Below are 18,734 nucleotides of genomic sequence, written 5' to 3'. Positions count from 1 at the left end.
AGTGCTATGAAAATAATACAAACTTTAAACTGTCTCTCTTTCCAGGAGATTCAAACTTGTCACATGAAGAAGTGATTCTTTCCAGGTCGTCATCGTCTTTCTTTTTCCTCTTCCTTCCTGTACACAAGTCACCCATGATTTTGAGCCCTTGCCATACTCTATCAGTTTTCTCTGCTTCCCTTTGATACTGCACTTTCATCTTTATTTTTTAAGTATGACTTTATTTTTGTTCTCTGGAAGTGAGTTAAGTAGTAATTCTCCATGTGCCAGAGAAATACAAACAGCAGTGGACATGTGATGGAAATGTCTGTTTCATCCCAGAAAACTGTTTTTCACTCATCGACATGAGTCTCAGCATCCTTATACTTCCTGTATCAGCCTCAGCGACCCTGTACTTCCTGCATCAGCCTCAGTGTCCCTGTACTTCCAGTATCAGCGTCAGTATCCCTGTACTTCCTGCATCAGCGTCAGCGTCCCTGTACTTCCTGCATCAGCCTCAGTGTCCCTGTACTTCCTGTATCAGCCTCAGTGCCCTTATACTTCCTATATCAGCCTCAGTATCCCTGTACTTCCTTTATCAATCTCAGCCTCCTTGTACTCCCTGAGTTTTTTTTTACTTACTACCTTAACAGACCAAAAAGAGTAATTATAGAAATATACTTCAGAAAATAAAAACTCATCTCCATGTAATTCTTGGTAATTTTATGCAATATATACATGGAGGCATGTCATGAATCATACAATAGATGAAACTAGCTAAGGTCAACCAAACTTTCAGTATGAAAAAAGCAAATAAAAAGCCACAGAAGAACGGGTCTTATCTTTAAGAATTTAAAAAAAAAAACACAATACACAGCTTATTCTGAAACCACTTTATTATATTATGGAAAATATTAGGATGTGCAAAGTAATGTAGGCAATAAAGTAAGCATTTGAAGTGGGGTTTTTTGACTTAACTTTTCTCTGAGATTTTCAAACTGGTACAATACATATACATTATATAATGCTATGGCTAAAAAAAATCACAAAATACATCTCCATCATTAATATATTGCAAATAAAACTGTACAGAAACAACAAAGAGAATCTCACAGAATGAAAACATGTATCAAGAAGTTCTTGAATGTGAGGCCTGAAAGACTCTGAGGATGAGACATCTATTCCTAAGGGAAACTTTACAAAAGGAAGCAGTCCTCCACTGTAGCAGATAAACTATGGTCTCATTCCGAGGTTAGGAGTCTGAGGCTTCTTCCATGGCTCACTGATTGAGGAGACATTAATTAGACATTTATTATTGTAGATTATTTAATACTGCCAAGGGGTGCAACAATAAGTAGAAATAGGCATGAGTCTCACTATCTGTGAATGTACACATGCATATATAGTGTGAGTGTGAAGGTGCTTGTGTGTGGTTGCACACATGTGTGGGCACATGCACATAGATATCTGCATGCATGCTGAGCTCAGAGGATAGCCTGGGGTTCATTGACAAGCACGAGCCATCTTGTCTTTTGTGGCAGGGTCTCTGACTGGCATGAGAGTAGGTTGGCTGCCTGGCTCACAAGCCTTAGGAATTGGCCTCGTCTTTGCCTCCCCAGTGCAGGCATTACAAGTACATGCCACTGTGACTGGCTTTTATTTGAAATATGGTTCTGGGGACTGCACTCAGGTCCTTGTGCTTGTAAGGCGATTGCTATACTGACTGAGCCATCGCCAAGTCAGTCCAAAGATATTTTCATAGAGCTTATTTCTACTAAACTGACAGGACATGATAGCACACTCAACTGCAGATCATGTATGAGAAAAGCATCGATACATCGCTAAAATACATTGATCAATTTTTGAACCACAAAGTTGATGTTCTCCATGGACATCTATGAAGGCTTTATTGAAATTCACTGATTTCATAAGAATCATTGAGTGTATAAACAAGATATTTTGCCATAAAATACACAAAGATTATGCAACAAATGTCACATGATACAGAGAAACAATACTCATGATCGTCGCATTTAAGGAAACTTATAAAAATCTTCTCTGAAGGAAACGTGCTACAATTCAAACTTCTCATCTTGAAAAAGATCCGCAGAATCGAGATATTCTTGCAGTTCATCATATCTCTGCATATACAACAGAAAATTGGTCGTTTTACTCACAACAAGCAGTAAGACAGACCTTTCTAACTACTAAGACACAGGTCTAAAGAAAAGTGGGAACAAAAATCACTTAATAGAAGCTCTATTTCACGTAAGTATTTCTAACTCAGAAAGCATTGCAATGAAATCAAATAATAGTATTATTAATTTCATATCTAAGTTATAATTGTAAATCACAGCAGAATAATTCAATAGCTAATCCAACACATATTTATGTAACATGTGCATGTATGCAAACAGTTTCCTACAATGATTGTTGTGGGCAGAGCTCTAAAAAGCACTTTCCCCATCCCTAAGACAAGACATCATGTCAGCCAGCATCACTGCTATGAGGGCTCAGAAGAGAAACCACGGGTAGTTTAGGGGACAAGGAAAGTGCAACATTTAAGTTGCTCTGGACAAAAATACTTGGTAGGCAAAAAGTTAGTGGTAGAAGTTTCCTCTCCCCAGCCCAGGAGATTAGCAGTTCATCCAGCAGTACCATGACAAGGGTGCATAGGACTGGATAGTAATCTGACGCTGTCTTATAGAGAGAGGACTGAAGAAGACTGAGGTCAGAGAATAAAAACTATGAAAATACTAGGCTATGGGCTGAGCAAAGATTTGACAGCTAATGCGGTGCTGCCAGAGATGCGGTGGGAGAGGACTGACCTCATTTGAAAGCAAGTGAGCTATTTGATAACTGTCTGGCAATGAGTTATGACTCTGTGAGGACAAACTAGGCAATGAGGACTCAAACCTGTGGGGGCAACGATGGAAACAGAGGGTAAAGGACAGAGTGGAACATGTCAGGAGATGGGCTAAGGGGCCCTGGAAATTCCCAGGTGAAGGAGGACAAGAACGATGGGAGGCAGGGCTATCTTAGGCAGACAAGGAATAGAGAAGATACATGAGTTCACATTCAGACAGAGTTCAAGTATTTATATCAGTTGAGGACACTGAATTATTTAGTGGTTTTCTAACTTGGCTTATGAACTCTGAGAGAAGACCTCAAGCCCTGAATTCTACAATGACAAGGATTCATGGGAGGCAATGTGAATATTGCATTTTTATTCTAGTCAAGGCCATGAAGCCCATTTTCACAACCTCAAGATCACTGACTGCAGCACATCCTCAGGAAAGAAGGAAGAAAAGAACAGGACAGGACAATGATCTGCTATCACAGGCCATTAAATGCTTGGTTTTAGTACATGGAAGTAAATGGAAGTAAAATTCTTTATGATCTTAAACTTGTACCTTAAAAAATTGGCTGTTTTAGGCTTATAATTTTATCTTTATATTGCTTTACTTAATTATTTATAAAATTTGTTTTGGAAAATTAAAATATATCTTAGCATGCTAAGAGAACAAAACAAATAATAATCTTTGCTTGCTTATATTACAAATAACAGCTAATGGTAGTTGATCACTTTCTAATTCCGGGCTCTAAATAAGCCATCATTTACATGATCTAAGCCCTAATTATTGCTTCGTTCCTATTTTACAGAGGAGAATCAGACTTGAGAGATTAAGTAACTTGCTTTCACGTTCTACTGTTAGGCAGTGGCAGGGCAAATATTTAAATGCATGCTTTTAACCTTTATAGGATGCTGGTTTTGAGTTTTAAATGGCAAGGGTGGGGCAACAGCTGTTCTGAGGGAAAAATGAAAACCACAAAAGGGAAAGTGAAAGAGAGGAAAGGTCATTAGGACCACTCTGCCTTCCCCTCTGCCCCAACAGCAGCTTCTGTAGCTCATCGCCGAGCCTTTGGGAGTCTAGGCCTTACTCTAATAAAGAAGAGCACTCTCATGCAGTAGCAGACAGTCGTTCTGGCTTGTGGAAATGGGGTAGAGGAAAGTAGTCAAATTCTAAGAGAAGTAAATGAGACCCACAGAAAGGAAAAGATGTGCAGAGGGATCTTTAAGAGCCTGAGGATAGAATCCAGCTCAACAGGAAATTTAGACTGTGGCCCTCCATCTTTAATTTATTTAAGAATAAGTCAGTATTTTTAAGGGTTAGATGTTTAATGCCCTTAAGGAGTTTCATTCAATTGTTCTGGGTAGGGCCAGTAATTCTGTATTTTCCCACAAATTTCTAGGTGACTTCGACATAGGTAGTTAAGAGTAGTATTTTGAGAAATACCAACTTAAGGTGCAGAAGAAAAGGAAAAGGATAAAATGTTAAAGGAGAGGGTGATAAGAGAAGACCCAAGTAAGGCAAATATCTCATTATAATTTGAAATTCTTATTTATGTAGTACATTGTAAATTATTTTAAATATAGCTATAAAAAGATTTGATACTTCTTTTATGTATGTGTTCAGGTATGCGTGTGCATGGGTTTATGCCAGAGGCCAACGTGGGTATCTTTCTTAGTTGTTCTCTTTCAAGACAAAGTCTCTCACTGAATATGAAGCTCACATATTTGGATGGGAAACAGGAACAGCCAGAGTCACTGAGATGGACATCCTATTAGTGCAGACCCAGGCACTGTAAACAGGAAGAATAAACGTGGAGCCATGACAACTGCAGCCAAAAAAGAATGCATGCCTCCACAACCACACAGTGCTGTCTCACTCAATGGGACAGCAAGACTGAGAAACAGAACATTTGACAAATTCTGAAATTTTATCACAACCCAAAGAGCAATGTATGTATTTAATGGATATAAGCTTTCTGGTTTCTAGGGAATCTTTTGAAAAAATCTTTATACAACTATTGTTAAGTTAAAATCTTTTAAAAAGGTCCCCCATGCAATGCAATGAAGTTTTTGCTGCTTTTATGTGAGGGGAAACTGCTCCCTTGTCCTAAGCTTATGCCTTATTCTTATGCTAAATGTTTCTCTTAAGGGAGAAAATGCAGGTTGGTTTTATGTCACCTTCACAGAAGCAAGAGTCATCTAAGAACAGGAATACCCAATTGAGAAAATGTCCCCATATAATCTGTTTGTGGGCAATTCTGTAGTGCACTGTTTTTTGATTAGTGATTGATGTGAAGGGCCCAGTTCACCTCTGGAGAGGTGGTCCTGGATGGTAAAATAAAGCAGGTTAGGCAAGTCAAGAAGAGTAAGCCAGTTATCAGTGTTCCTCTATGGCCTCTGCATCAATTTCTGCCTCAAGTTCCTTCTCAGACATCCCTCAGTGATGGACTGTCACCTGAGAGTTGTGAGATGAGCTAAACTCTTTCCTCCCCAAGTTGGTTTAAGTCATAGTGTTCATCACAGTAATAGAAAGCAGTGTAAGACAGAAATTAGGTTGAGGAATGGGGAATTTGGTTGACAGACCTGCCGTTGTGTTTCTGGGCAGACTGTGCTGACAGTTGAACTCTAGGCTGTTGACTGTTCAGGGATCAGTGGACTGCTATGTAGGAAGTTGGAAGAATGCTGAGAGCAGCACAGATGATGAAGGCCTGGGTTGGGAGGGTTCAAGACCCTTAAGACTATAACAGGGCCATTAGATACTCTGAATTAAGAATCTGTGGTTCTCGTCAGTTGGGGCTGGGAATCAGTTGTGATTATCATGAGCTCAGATCTGCTGAAGTAAAATCTTTGCTTGCTGGGATGAGATCCTGGTCACCTGGGTTGAAGAATTGTGATTGTATCACTGAGGTGCAATCTTCAAGAAGTGTTTACTGAGGGTCAGCACACAGAAGATTGGTCCAGATGGACCAAGGGTGTACCTTTTGCTGGTAGCCAAACTTGATAATGTGAAATAGTCACATAGGTGGTACTGGTTTGGAAGACTTGAAGGGGTCATGGAACTCAGCTGAGGCTTTGCACTGTGAAAGACCAGGAGAAGCCACTGGTGAAGCTTCAGCCTCAGCTGCAATAGAAACCCCAGGATTGAAGGAGAGGATGGAGAGCTGGTGTGGGAAATCCTTCTGTATATGTGTTGCTTTTATTGGTTAATAAAGAAGCTACTTTTGGCCAATAGCTCAACAGAATGTAGCCAGGCTAGAAGATATATATATATGGAGAGTAGGCAGAGTCAAAGAGTAGCCATGTAGCCACCGCCAGAGACAGACACCTCTGCTAGAGCCCGCTGAAACTTTGCCGGTTAAGTCACAGCCATGTGGTGATACATAGATGAATAGAAATGGGTTAACCAAAGACATAAGAGCTAGCTAGCGATACGCTTAAGTGATTGGCCAAATAGTACTGCAAATAATATAGTTTCTGAGCAATTATTTCAAGTCTGGGCAGCCAGGAATGAACAGCCTCCACCAACAGAGAGCTGCTGAGGCTTGACACCATGTGGTAGTAAAGAGTCCCTGAAGAGAGCCTAGGAGAGGCTATTGGTAAGGGTATATCCCTGTTATTACAGAGGTCCCAGCATATTGGAGATGACAACACCATGGCATGGACCACCAAGGAGAGCATCAAGTGTAGAGTAGAGCTGGCCTGAGACTAGGAGACAAGCTGTGTGTGTTGTGGATGGCTGGTCAAGAAGACTGTGAATGAGTCCTGGAAGTCTGACACTGAGCTTCACACTGACAAACTTTGGTTTTGCTTTGATTTGGTCGTGAATATACCCTGGTTCTTCTCTCTTAAAGAAAATATTTAACTTATCTTTTGATTTTATAGGAGCCTATTGTAAAGAGACTGGAATTTAAAAAGAACCTTTGATATTTTAGAACAAATAAATTTTTAGTGTTTGAGTCTTTAAAGACTGTGACATTCTTAAATGTTAGAATGTTTTATATTGTGATACTAATATTAACATGCCATCTTAGGGCAAAAAGGAAAGAAAAGATTTTGTTTTAATAGTTATGTATTTGTGTGTCAAGTTGGCAAGGGATTGATTCTGCTGGTTAGTTTTACGTCACTTGGGGGAAGGGACTCTCAGTTGAGAAAATGTTTCTCTGAGATTTGCCTATAAGCAAGTCTTTAGAGAATTTCCTTGGTTAATGTTTGAGATAGATGTGGATGGACTTAGCTCAATGAGAGTGATGTTAGCCCTGGGCAGGAGTTCCCGCATGGTAGAAAGAGAGCAAGCCAGTAAGGAGTGTTACTTCATAGCCTCTGCTTTAGTTCCTTCCTCCAGGTTCCGGTTCTGACCCCTTGGTGACAGAGTGTGACCTGAGAGCTGTAAGCTGAAACAGACCCTGGTTATGGTGTTTATCACAGCAACGGAAACCTAAGGCAGAGAATATAATTTCACTTTCTTTCCTTAAGAATGTTTTTGTTTCATATTCCATCGACGGCCCTAAACTTTGTTACGCTTCTTCTAAAATACATGAAATATTTGTTGGTTTTGCTGCAAGAAGTTGAAAATTCTCCACATATAAATATGTGTAATTATTGTTTATAATACCCATACAACATGCACAACATTGCAGTTACAGCTTCCTAGCATCCACAAAGCACTGGATTAACTCTCTGGTACCACAAACGGGGAAGCGGGCATATTTATAAGTGAGGTATACCAACAGACTTTCTAGTTGCACTACTGAGTTGGTGTCTCTGAAAAATATCATAAAAGAACTTAGAAAGTTCAATGTCTCAGAAAATGAAGACAGGGTTATTAGCTAGGTCTTCCCAAAAAGCCAGTGGAAAACCTAGAAGTGGGGAGAGGAGATTCTGGAGACAGTAAAAGGGGAGAGAGAAGAAAGGGACAGGCCAGGTCCCTGGGTGGTGGATTGAGGTCAGAGGTAACTATCCAAGGGAAAGGTCCATAGGACTCTTTTAATGAACGTGACATCCCTGAGCAGGGCCTGTGTTGCTGCCCCATCTCTTTGCTCAGAAGTTTATCTGCCGCACTTTTGGTCTTTTACAGATTTCCCTATTATATAACCCAGGCCAAAGATATCAAGTACGACTCCTTTCTGCTTCTTTTCAGGATGAAATATGTCATTGACCCAAATTTCCTGAATAATTTCTAGTTGTTCGGGTGTCCACAGGCTAACCCTGTTTTAGGGAACTGCTATCATGAACATTCTTTCCACAGCAGACTTCTAAGGACTCTATGAGCAATACAGCACTTCTCACCTGCACTACTTAGAACTCCCACTCTATCCTTGATATCAAATTCAGGGACTGTCAAGGTACAGGGGAATCCAGTAAGTTCCACAGTCTGAAGCCTCAGAATGTTCTCCCATCTTTAGTAACAGTGCCAACTACTCAGCCCAGGTCCTCAAGAAGAGCACGTGGCTGTATAGAATTGTGAGGTGGACCTCTTCTCTTCCTCAGCTGGCACTCTTACATCACAAGGACTGTTCAAAAGAAGGAACACAGACTAGCAAAGGTCAGTCCTATACCATGCTCCCTGCCCTCCCCCCAAAATTCACCCTAGAATATAATTGTTAATATTGATTCCCAGTTTGACAGTATCCAGAATTACCCAGGACACAAATCTCTGGGCATGGCTTTGAGGGATTATCTACATTAGGTGAATTAAGGTAGAAAGATCTACCTTAAAAGCATATGGCACTATTCCATAGGCTTGGGTCCTAGACTGCATAAAGAGAAAGCTAGCTGGGCAGAAGAATTAATCTTAGTTTCTTGACTTTGAAACAGGACCAGCTGCCACAAGGTCCTGCCACAGGACTTCCTCACACACCTGTAAGCCAAAACATCTGCATTTCTCGTAAGACACTTCTGTCATGGTATTTTATCACAGCAATAGGAAAAGTGACTTAACATGTAAGTAAGGGTTACATATGTAAAAGAGAAAGATGAGAGATGAGAGACCTTTTGCTAAGGTACAGAAATCTATATGAGGTGAGTGAATTCTTGGAACATCAGGGCGTCTATTCACAATAGAATAATGATAAACATGGATGGAATAGGCAGGAGGAGAGGAGGCATAAGAGCACAGAAGGGATTTTCTTAAGTATCAATGTCTACAAATGTCATCTTTTGATGCCATCCTCAGCCTCCAGATTCTACAGAATGAGGAGGTCTATAGTCTTACCTTTTTAATCCAGCCATTTTCTTTTGACTGACTGAAGATTCTTCCTACTGTTTCTTTAACCTGTTCATCTGCACATTCTTCTTCTTTTTCTTTTGCAAGGGAGCAACATTCTTGGTACAGTGTGAATTTAAAATGCTTTAGTTTATGATAAATTTTGGTGCGATTAGCACAAATTCTGCCAACAATAAACACCTACATTAAGAAATAAATATCATTATCTCAAATATGAAGTAAATAAATTTACACATAGCACTTCTAATTTTCAGATTTCTTTTTAATGGTAGAAGCTAAAACATGTACTTTTAATTTTATTTAAATATTCAAGGACTTCTTGAATTTTGCATACAAATGGATGGAAATAGAAAACACTATCCTGAGTGAGGTAAGCCAGACCCAAAAAGAGGAACATGGGATGTACTCACTCATATTTGGTTTCTAGCCATAAATAAAGGACATTGAGCTTATAATTCATGTTCCTAGAGAAGCTAAATAAGAAGGTGAATCCAAAGACAAACACATAGGCATCCTCATGAATATTAACCTTCATCAGGCGATGAAAGGAGACAGAGACAGAGACCCACATGGGAGCACCGGACAGAAATCTCAAGGTCCAAATCAGGAGCATAAGGAGACGGAGCACGAGCAAGGAACTCAGGACCACAAGGGGTGCACCCACACACTAAGACAATGGGGATGTTCTATTGGGAACTCACCAAGGCCAGCTGGCCTAGGTCTGAAAAAGCATGGGATAAATCCGGACTAGCTGAACATAGCGGACAATGAGGAATACTGAGAATTCAAGAACAATTGCAGTGGGTTTTTGATCCTACTGCACGTACTGGTTTTGTGGGAGCCTAGGCAGTTTGGATGCTCACCTTACGAGTCCTGGATAGAGGTGGGCAGTCCTTGGGCTTCCCACAGGTCAGGGAACCCTGATTGCTCTTAGAGCAGATGAGGGAGGGGGACTTGATCGGGGGAGGGAGAGGGAAATGGGAAGCGGTTGCGGGGACGAGGCAGAAATCCTTAATAAATAAATAAATTTAAATAAAAAAAAGAAAAAAATATTCATATAAATGGTTTCTTTATCTTATCTATACAGGCAGTCAACAGAAACTGTACCCTACTCTGCTCCTAGATTTGGGCAGGGGCTAGAGGCTAAGTGAGGACGTAGCACTTGTGTTAGGGAGTTTAGTGCCTTAGAAGAAAGATGATTATAAAATACTATGCCAAACATTGTGCTCAGGAGGCTACCAAGATGTCAGTCCATGTTTCTCTGTATGTGTGCGCATGTGTATATGAAGGCCAGAGGGCAATCTCAGGTGTCATTCATTGAGGCAGCATTTCTCACTGGCTTGGAGCTTTCCAAATAGGCGAAGTATTCCAGAGCTTGAATTTGTTTGTTTGTTTGTTTGTTTAGTGGGTGCTGGGCTTGAGTGTCCTCATGCTTGTCATCTACTAGATGAACCCTAGCCTCCTGTAGTTCTGAAAACAATTTTCTAAATTTGCAAAGAGAGAGAGAGAGAAATTGCCTTTAAGGCAGAAAGACAAACACACATGCAAAATCAGGAGAAGGCATGCAGAGCATGGCATGCACACACTTTCTGTGTTTAAAGTGCCCAGAATGTGGTAAATCGTAAGTATAAGCAACAGCTAAAAATGCAGTGCTCTCAGACCAAGGTTAAGCATTGTTAGTCGTTTCCTAAACAATCCCCAAATGTAAAGTGAAGATGTTCTCTGTGTGTATACATTTGGCTTTACTTCATGAGTCTCATGTAAGTAAGCTATATTAGTATTTTATTGTCTGCTTTCATTATATATGGACTTCTAGCACTCTATGATGCATGTTTGTACAATTGGTCAACCAGACCACCTCTCTTTCATGTTTTGATGGTTATGGTCTGTTATACAGCTAAAATAGGAAGCCAAAATCATCCGACTGATAAGTAGATCTTATTTTACACTATTTTCACTTTTTGTAGAAAATTCTCCAAAACATGCTCCAAACATTATAACATGATCATATTATATAAAAACCTGAAGGCACAAATGTCCTAACTTGAGCATTTGGCTCTAGGCTCAAGTGTACAAGTTTAACTATATAATTTTTAACAGTCATCTGTGTGGCTTCTGTCTGAAGCCACAGTGCACAGGAATACAGAGATGAGATGCTGTGAAGGTAAGGCCAGGAATATGTTTCCAACCAAGTCTTCAAGTTATATAATGCCGAGCGGACAGCAGGTACATTTGATGCATGGTGTAGTGAAGCACTCTGGACATTTCACCAAGTCCTATGACTTTTGTTTATTGTTTGCTTTTTTTTTTTTTTGAGACAGGTTTTCTCTGTGAAGCTCTGGCTATTCTGGAACTCACTGTGTAGTCCAGGCCAGCCTCAAACTCAAACTCAGAAATTCACCTGCCCCTGCCTCCAGAGTGCTGAGATTAAAGGTTTGTGTCACCATGCCTGGCCTGTGGCTTCTTCTGGAGAGACATGAACAAGCATTATTCACCCCAGATAGGGCATTCAAAAACAGACCAAGAAACCATTCCACCTAAGTTCAACTTAGGGGTTCACCAAGTTTACTGAATTACAGGAACATGAATGGAGCAAAAAGAGCACAAAATAGAGAAGCCCACTCCAGCACAGGTGACCGCTCCCTCACAAGAACTGCATTCCTGGAGCTCCCTGCAGTGTGCAGTCAACTCAACCACCAATCCATCACTCCACTGCCCTTTCCTCCCCCTCTGCAACTGTTTCTGCTTAGACAGCTTAGGGAAGTGGTCTTGTGAGCATTAAGTTTCTTTCATTTCCTGAGTTTGATAAGACTTGCTTTTTTCCCCAACGTAACATTGCTGTAACTTAACTACCCACTTCACTCTGCGACATCCATCAACACATATCCTTTCTTTCAAATAAGCTAATCTTTGTAAGTCAGGCAAAAGAAAATTATCAACAAACAATCGCTGTTTAACCACACTCTCAAGAAGAAACTGGTTAGTGCTAGGCTTTCAGCTTCATGCACAATCACGAAGCACAGACTGTGGTGTTCAGACAAGATAGGTGGTGGGTGGAGGTGTGCACAGTATCTTTAAGTCCCGGAATGTAAGCACATCTGTTCTTCCTTTATTTGAATGCACTGTCACAGTGGATCAATAGTCTAGAAAATAACTTTAGTAAATTAAAGTGATAAACCTTGACTTCCATTTTTTATGGAAAGTATTCAATTCTATCCCCAACCTCCCCCCCCCAAAAAAAAGTGTTTTAGTGGTTTTCTTAAACTAGTCCTGTGATATGTTTATTTGCAAGTTAATTAGAAAATAATGAGTTTATTTTCCAAAATAAAAATTTACTGAAGAGCCGGAAAGTGGTGGTGCACACCCTTAATCCCAGCTCTTGGGAAGCAGAGGCAGGTGGATCTCTATGAGTTTTAGGCCAGCCTAGTCTACAAAAGCTAGTTCCAGGACAAGGTCCAAAGCTACAGAAAAATGCAATATTGAAAATAAAACAAAACAAACAAACAAAAAAGTGGAAGATTTAGCAACAACTTTAGGTCTCTATCCTCCCAAAACATATATCCTCTAAAGATACACAGAGTCACTAGAGGGAGGCATACTAATAGGAAGAAAGAAAATCTAATGTACCTCCTTCCTTGTATTCTTTTCTTTGTAGTGGTTTCTCTGTTTGTAAGAACTACCTAGAGGACATGGTATGAAGCCTAAATGTTCTAAATATCAAAGGCAGAAATCATGAAATGATACCTGCTTGTCGTGAGACATGAAGTTATCTGTCTCCATTGTCTTGTTGTTGTACAAGTTTCCCGAGAGGTGCACCGAGTATTTACAGTAGCGATGCAGGCCACAAGCCTGGCAGGAGCAGTTCTCAGGGTTCTTCGTGTGGATTTGTAAGTTAGAGTAGCTTTCAACTCGCTCCTGACAACAGTTAGAAATACTGAAGACTAAGTCATATAGGAATATATCCAAATTATAACATATTTTGGAAACCAGTGGGAAGAAATATAAGAATAAAACATACAATTTCTTACTTTAAGAAGGTATTTTTAAATTGAAAAATTAATTATTAATCTTGGCTATAAAAAACAGACAAAAGAAAACAGTTTTGTCTGTCTCTTTACTTACAAATTACTAGTAAGTAGTGTTTCCAATCGGCTTTAACTTACGTTTCCCCAGTCTCTTCTATAATCGGCACCAATGAGATATTAAGTAAAGTAGGAAAATAAGCTAAAGAAATTGAGATGAAGTCATTAAAGCTAGTAAGAATTTGGAAAAAAAACTACATTCATTCTACAGTGCATGAGTCAAATCATATTTTCCTGAAAACATTCTGGAAATAACTTAATCCTCCTGTAGTCACCTGCTTTGTCTTGTCAAATTAATCACCTTGCAATTAATAAGTAATTAATAATTCCATGTCCAGTACTGATGGACCATCTAGTGGCTGGATTATCAATGAATAAACAATGTGAGAACCCCTGGTCTGCATAAGCAACTGTATTAGTGATGATGTTACTGTACCTGAGTGACTGTGCTAGATAGCCCTGTTCTATTAGCAGTGTATTTTGATACCGCACTTGAATGAACACACTAAGAACATTGCTAGCATACTTACTATTCCCCATTCATCCCCTACACCAGAAGGTACTTTGCTATTCAGTAGAATGAATGTAGCTTTTTTCAAAGAGACTGGGGAAACGTAAGTTAAAGCTGATTGGAAACACTACTTACTAGTAATTTGTAAGTAAAGAGATAGACAAAACTGTTTTCTCTTGTCTGTTTTTTTTTTTTTTTTATAGCCAAGGTACTGGAAGGTACACTGATCCTTTTCGTACTCGGTGACCTGCAACACTGCTCTGATTTACCTGTCGTATTCTCCACACCTCAAAGCATGTCACTGAAGACGTAGATTGAGACCAGCCCTCTTTGCTCTGGCAGCACAGTGAGATGAAATCTCAAAACAGCTTTGTTTTCTGAGGGACTAGTGTGAACAGAATGCACTCCACATGTAAGTGACATACACATCTTTCTGGGTTAAACCTGTGACTTTTCTTCATGTGTAGACTTTTCTTCAGTATAACGCAGTGTACCCTAAGACCTTACTCAATCATCTGTCTCATAATTCTGTGCATCTTGTTGCTATTTCATTATGGGGTTTCTAAATCCACCATATCCTGGTGATGTGGGAGTGTCATATATCAATCTGTTGATTTCATTGGTTAAGCAATAAAGAAACTGCTTGGCCCTGATAGGTTAAAACATAGGTGGGAGGAGTAAACAGAACAGAATGCTGGGAGGAAGAGGAAGTGAGCTCAGAGACGCCATGCTCCCCTCTCCCGGGCAGACGCGATTCAGCTCCAACCCAGGATGGACGTAGGCTAGAATATTCCCAGTAAGCGCACCTTGGGGTGCTACATACATGATTGGAAATGGGCTAGTCCAGGTGCGAGAGTTAGCCGAGAAGAGGCTAGATATAATGGGCCAAGCAGTGTTTAAATTAATACAGTTTGTGTGTTGTTATTTCGGGGCATAAGCTAGCAGGCAGCTGGGGTGCTGGGGACGCAGCCCCACTGCTCATATTACTACATCTTGGCAGTGTGGCAAAGCATACTGTCCTGTGAAATTACTAGCTGTGGAACACTGTTTCCTCTGACTACACTTCCCTCAGTGTAAAATAGAGGAGAGAAAAGTTCCTTGCTTTTGGACTTACTTTTAAGATTAAGAAAATATATTTCACATGTAAATCATCTGTCAAAGGCTAGTCTTTAAAATTGTAACATTTTTCTTTGTATTAAAGAAAATATTATAACAGTTATTTTGTGTATTTTACCTAAATAAATAAGTACCTATTTCACTTAAAAGTAGATGAGTATTTTTTTTACATCTGAAGAATAAACTGGGAATTCAGAGGTATATAAAAATCTACAAATATTAAGATATTCATGGTGATTCTAAATTCAAGCTATCCTTAAACTTGAAATCTTATAATTTGTAAGTCTAAGACTGTCCCTCAAACTGAACCATTTACTATCACCAGGGTTACTTCAGGCTAAAGAGTTCTTGATAAAACTAAGTTTTTGAAGTAAATGAGCATAGAAATTGATTTACGTGCTAGGGAGATTTTTAAGGAATTTGGATGCTTATTATCTATCATTTTTGTCCTCTTATTAACCATTAGAAAATAGAATGTGAGCAGTAGGGGTACCTTTACATATCACACATTACATCCACTGCTGTTAAAGATGCTAAAATACAAATCTGGAAAGTAACAAAAAGAATCCAATAATTCTTATGTTGAAAAGTCAAATCCCCAAATAGCTAGAATTATAAAATCTCAAGTTAGAGAATATGCCAATCATGATGTAGGTTAATATTTCCCATACTGTCTTATGGAAATGCAACACCCTAAGAGGGCCTGAATTGATGGCTCCTGTAAAACTGTGCTCTCACATAAGCCTGATGATCTGAGTTTGACCCCGGGAATCCACAGTGGAAGGAGAAAACCCAGTGCTGAAGGCTGTCCTCTTCCCATAGTGGACTGTGGCATGGCTGTGCTCTCATCCACACACGACAAACATACACACATACAAAAAAAATTGAAAACAGTAGAAGGAATAACAGGCATCTCAAAAGAAGCAGCTTTGTAGAATCCACAACTTGAAAAATATGCTGTCTAACTGCCCTCCTTGAAGACCTGAGGTGTGGATTCATGGATTAGTGCTCAGGCAAGTGCTCCAATACAGAAGCAGTTTAACTTAAACACTGTGTTTTCAAACTTCTTCTATGTGACTCTCTTCTCTGAAGAACTATAAGGAAATCTCCTCATTTTAAGATAGGCTAAGCCCTGGAGCTGAGAGATGACTCAGAGGTTAAGAGCGCTGACTGTTCTTCCAGAGGTACTGAGTTCAATTCCCAGCAACCACATGGTGGCTCACAACCATCTATAATGAGATCTGGTACCCTCTTTTGGCCTACAGGAATACATGCAGACAGATGCTGTGTACATAATTAATAAGTAAATCTTTAAAAAAAAAAGATAGGCTAAGCCCTAGAGATGCTCTGAAATTATTTCAAAACATTTAATTACTGGAGGCATTAGTGTGAATATTTAAAATAATAAAGGACTTGAGAAGAGATTAAAATAAGTTATTATTTAACAAGGCAGAATGCCAACACTTCAGAAAATAGCTCCATCTGGATGGATACTGAAATCTTGAGAGGGCCACTGTCCCCATAGTTTTACCATAGATTAAAAGGCAAACCATATACCTTATATTGCTCTTTCCATCGACTTCTAGAGAATAAACTTTCCAGACGGGGTTGAATAAAGCGGTTATCCAAATAATAAAGAGACGTCAACATATCTTTTGCATATAACTTCTTCCTTTTGCCAGCTGTGAGCAGATGACAAAAAACAGTAGAACACTTGAAATACTGAATCATTTGACCACTATGTACATGTTAGAGTTTTAGAAAGATGTCTGGCTAGTTGTAAATATTTTAAGTTAGGAAATAATTAATAAAATAGACAGTTGATTTCATGGCAGCACAGGGACAGAGCTTCTAACAGCCTCCTGCAAACATCAGACTTTTTAATTATATGCACCTGATAGCAGAAGGAGCCCCCAGGGAAGGCTTGCACAGAACCCCTCACATTTCTGTAGCACTGATTTGCATTTGTATAATCACTGCATTACTGATCATGCTTTAAGGACTCCTGCAGCTGGCTCTCGCCAACACAGTGAAAAAACCTTTTCTGCTTTGTCTTCCCCCTCATATCCTCATAGTGTACTACAGTCATTTTTTGACTAATATTTTATTCTCAATTTATATGTATTTTGTCATGGCCTATGATGCTAAGCTTCATATTTCTACTTTCTTCAGAAATTTATTTCCAAATGAACATAGCTAATAAATTTATCATATTGTACAGTTACTACAAATTTAAACACTATATCATGAATTAAAAGTCCTTACTTCCACTATTACCTCTTTTGAAGTCTTCCCCCCTCACTCCTGACTCATTGCACTATAATGACATTGGTCTTCCTAGTTATTGTTGACTACTCATAACTTTTACTGTAACCCTAAGCATAAAACATGTATATATTACTGTTCTAGTTGGTTTTGGCCAACTTGACACAAACCTCTTTACATAAAAGGTGAGTTGTATAAGAAAGCAGGCTTAGCAAGCCATGGAAAGCAAGCCAGTAAGCAGTACTCCTCCAAGCCTTTGTTTCAGTTCCTGCCTCCAGGTCCCTAACTTGGCTTTTCATAATGACCTAGGACCCAGTATATACAAGCCAAATAAATCCTTTACCCCAAGTTGCCCTTGGTTAGTATTTTATCATAGCAATCTAAAGCAGACTATAGAAGAAGTAGAGTATTTCTGTGACAGAGCTAATCATGTTTTGAAAGGGTTATGAATACGTTTTCAACTTTGGGCTGCATAAGCCATTGAGTACTCAGAGCTTAATGGGCTGTTCTATGGGAACCTGAAAGATAAGAAGGCTGAGAACAGTGTAGAAATGGAGACCTGGTTTGTGAAGTTTCAGTCCAAGTACAGACTCTACTGAGGCCATCTGAATAATGCTTTGAATTAAGAATCTGTGGTACTGGTCAGCTGGGTCTGAAGAGACCAGCATCACTGAGGTGTAATCTTCTGGGAAGTGTTTCCTCAGGGTCAGCACACAGAAGATGTGGTCCAAAGGGGGCCAAGAGTACCTTGTGTGGGTAGCCAAACTTGGTAATGTGCAAGACTCACACAGGTGGTGCTAGTTATAAAACGCATGAAGGGTCATGGAGAGCTGCTGAGGCTTGGCACCATGTGGTAGAATAAAGACTCCCTCAAGAGAGCCCAGGAGAGGCTATTGGCAAAAGTACAGCCCTGTTACTGCAGAGTTCCCAGCATACTGGAGATGACAATACTATGAGATGGACCTCCAAGAACATCAAGTGTAAAGTAGAACAAGTCTGAGCTTAAGAGACAAGCTGTGTGTGTTGTGGATGGCTGTTCAAACCATCTAAAGCCCAGAAGACTGGGAATGAGTCCAGAAGTCTGACACTGAGCTTCACACTGATGGGTTTTGCTTTGATTTGGTTGTGAATATGCCCTTGTTTTTCTCTCTTGGAAAAAGAAACTAACTTGTCTTTTGATTTTGACTATAAGAGTCCACAGTTGAGAGACTTTTTAGTTGCAGAGAGGCTTTAATCTTCAACAGAAACTTTTGATGTTTAAAAAAAAAAGACTGAACTTGTCATGTGGTGGTGGCATACACCTTTAATTCCAACACTCAAGAGGCAGAAGCAGGTGGATCTTTGAGTTCAAGGCCAGCCTGGTCTACAGAGTAAGTTCCAGCCCAGCCAAGGATACACAGAGAAACCTAGTCTTAAGAATAAAAAGAAAAAGAAAGAAGTGAAAAGACAATAGTTTAAATAGTGTTTGAACTAGTAAAGACTGGAGCTTTTATAAGTTGGGATGTATTCTATATTGTATATTGATATAAATATGAGATATTGTAAATAAACAAGAAAGGAAGGATTATAGTGTAATAGTAATGTGTTGGTGTGTCAGACTGATAAGAGGTCAACTGTCCTGGTTGGTGTTTGTCTACTTGACACAAACTTAGACCATATGTTAGGAGAGGGAAACTCAATTGAAGAAATACTTCCATCAGACTA

General features: G+C 39.6%; 1 protein-coding gene across 8 annotated transcripts in view; it reads right to left on the bottom strand.

Moving 5' to 3' along the window:
- Nucleotides 1-875: 875 nt before the first annotated feature.
- The window catches only part of Ccdc82 (coiled-coil domain containing 82), a 30,998-nt gene continuing 13,139 nt past the window's right edge, over nucleotides 876-18,734 (bottom strand). For 6 of the 8 annotated variants that reach the window (XM_041657620.1, XM_041657622.1, XM_041657623.1 and 3 more), the window contains 4 exons: nucleotides 16,323-16,447; nucleotides 12,801-12,971; nucleotides 9,045-9,236; nucleotides 876-2,120 (listed from right to left, as the gene is read on the bottom strand). In XM_041657620.1, coding sequence (XP_041513554.1) covers nucleotides 2,052-2,120; nucleotides 9,045-9,236; nucleotides 12,801-12,971; nucleotides 16,323-16,447 — 557 coding nt within the window. In that variant the 3' untranslated portion in view covers nucleotides 876-2,051. Of the gene's footprint in view, nucleotides 2,121-9,044; nucleotides 9,237-12,800; nucleotides 12,972-16,322; nucleotides 16,448-18,734 lie in introns of those variants that run through there. The other 2 variants (XM_041657627.1, XM_041657628.1) reach the window with 2 other exon arrangements.

Source organism: Microtus oregoni, unplaced genomic scaffold (assembly GCF_018167655.1).
Source record: "Microtus oregoni isolate MIOR12 unplaced genomic scaffold, Mior012 000008F_ref0000371, whole genome shotgun sequence".
NCBI classification, from domain to species: Eukaryota; Metazoa; Chordata; class Mammalia; order Rodentia; family Cricetidae; genus Microtus; species Microtus oregoni.
Note: the sequence above shows the minus strand (reverse complement) of the source record. Positions and strands in the feature narration are given on the sequence as shown.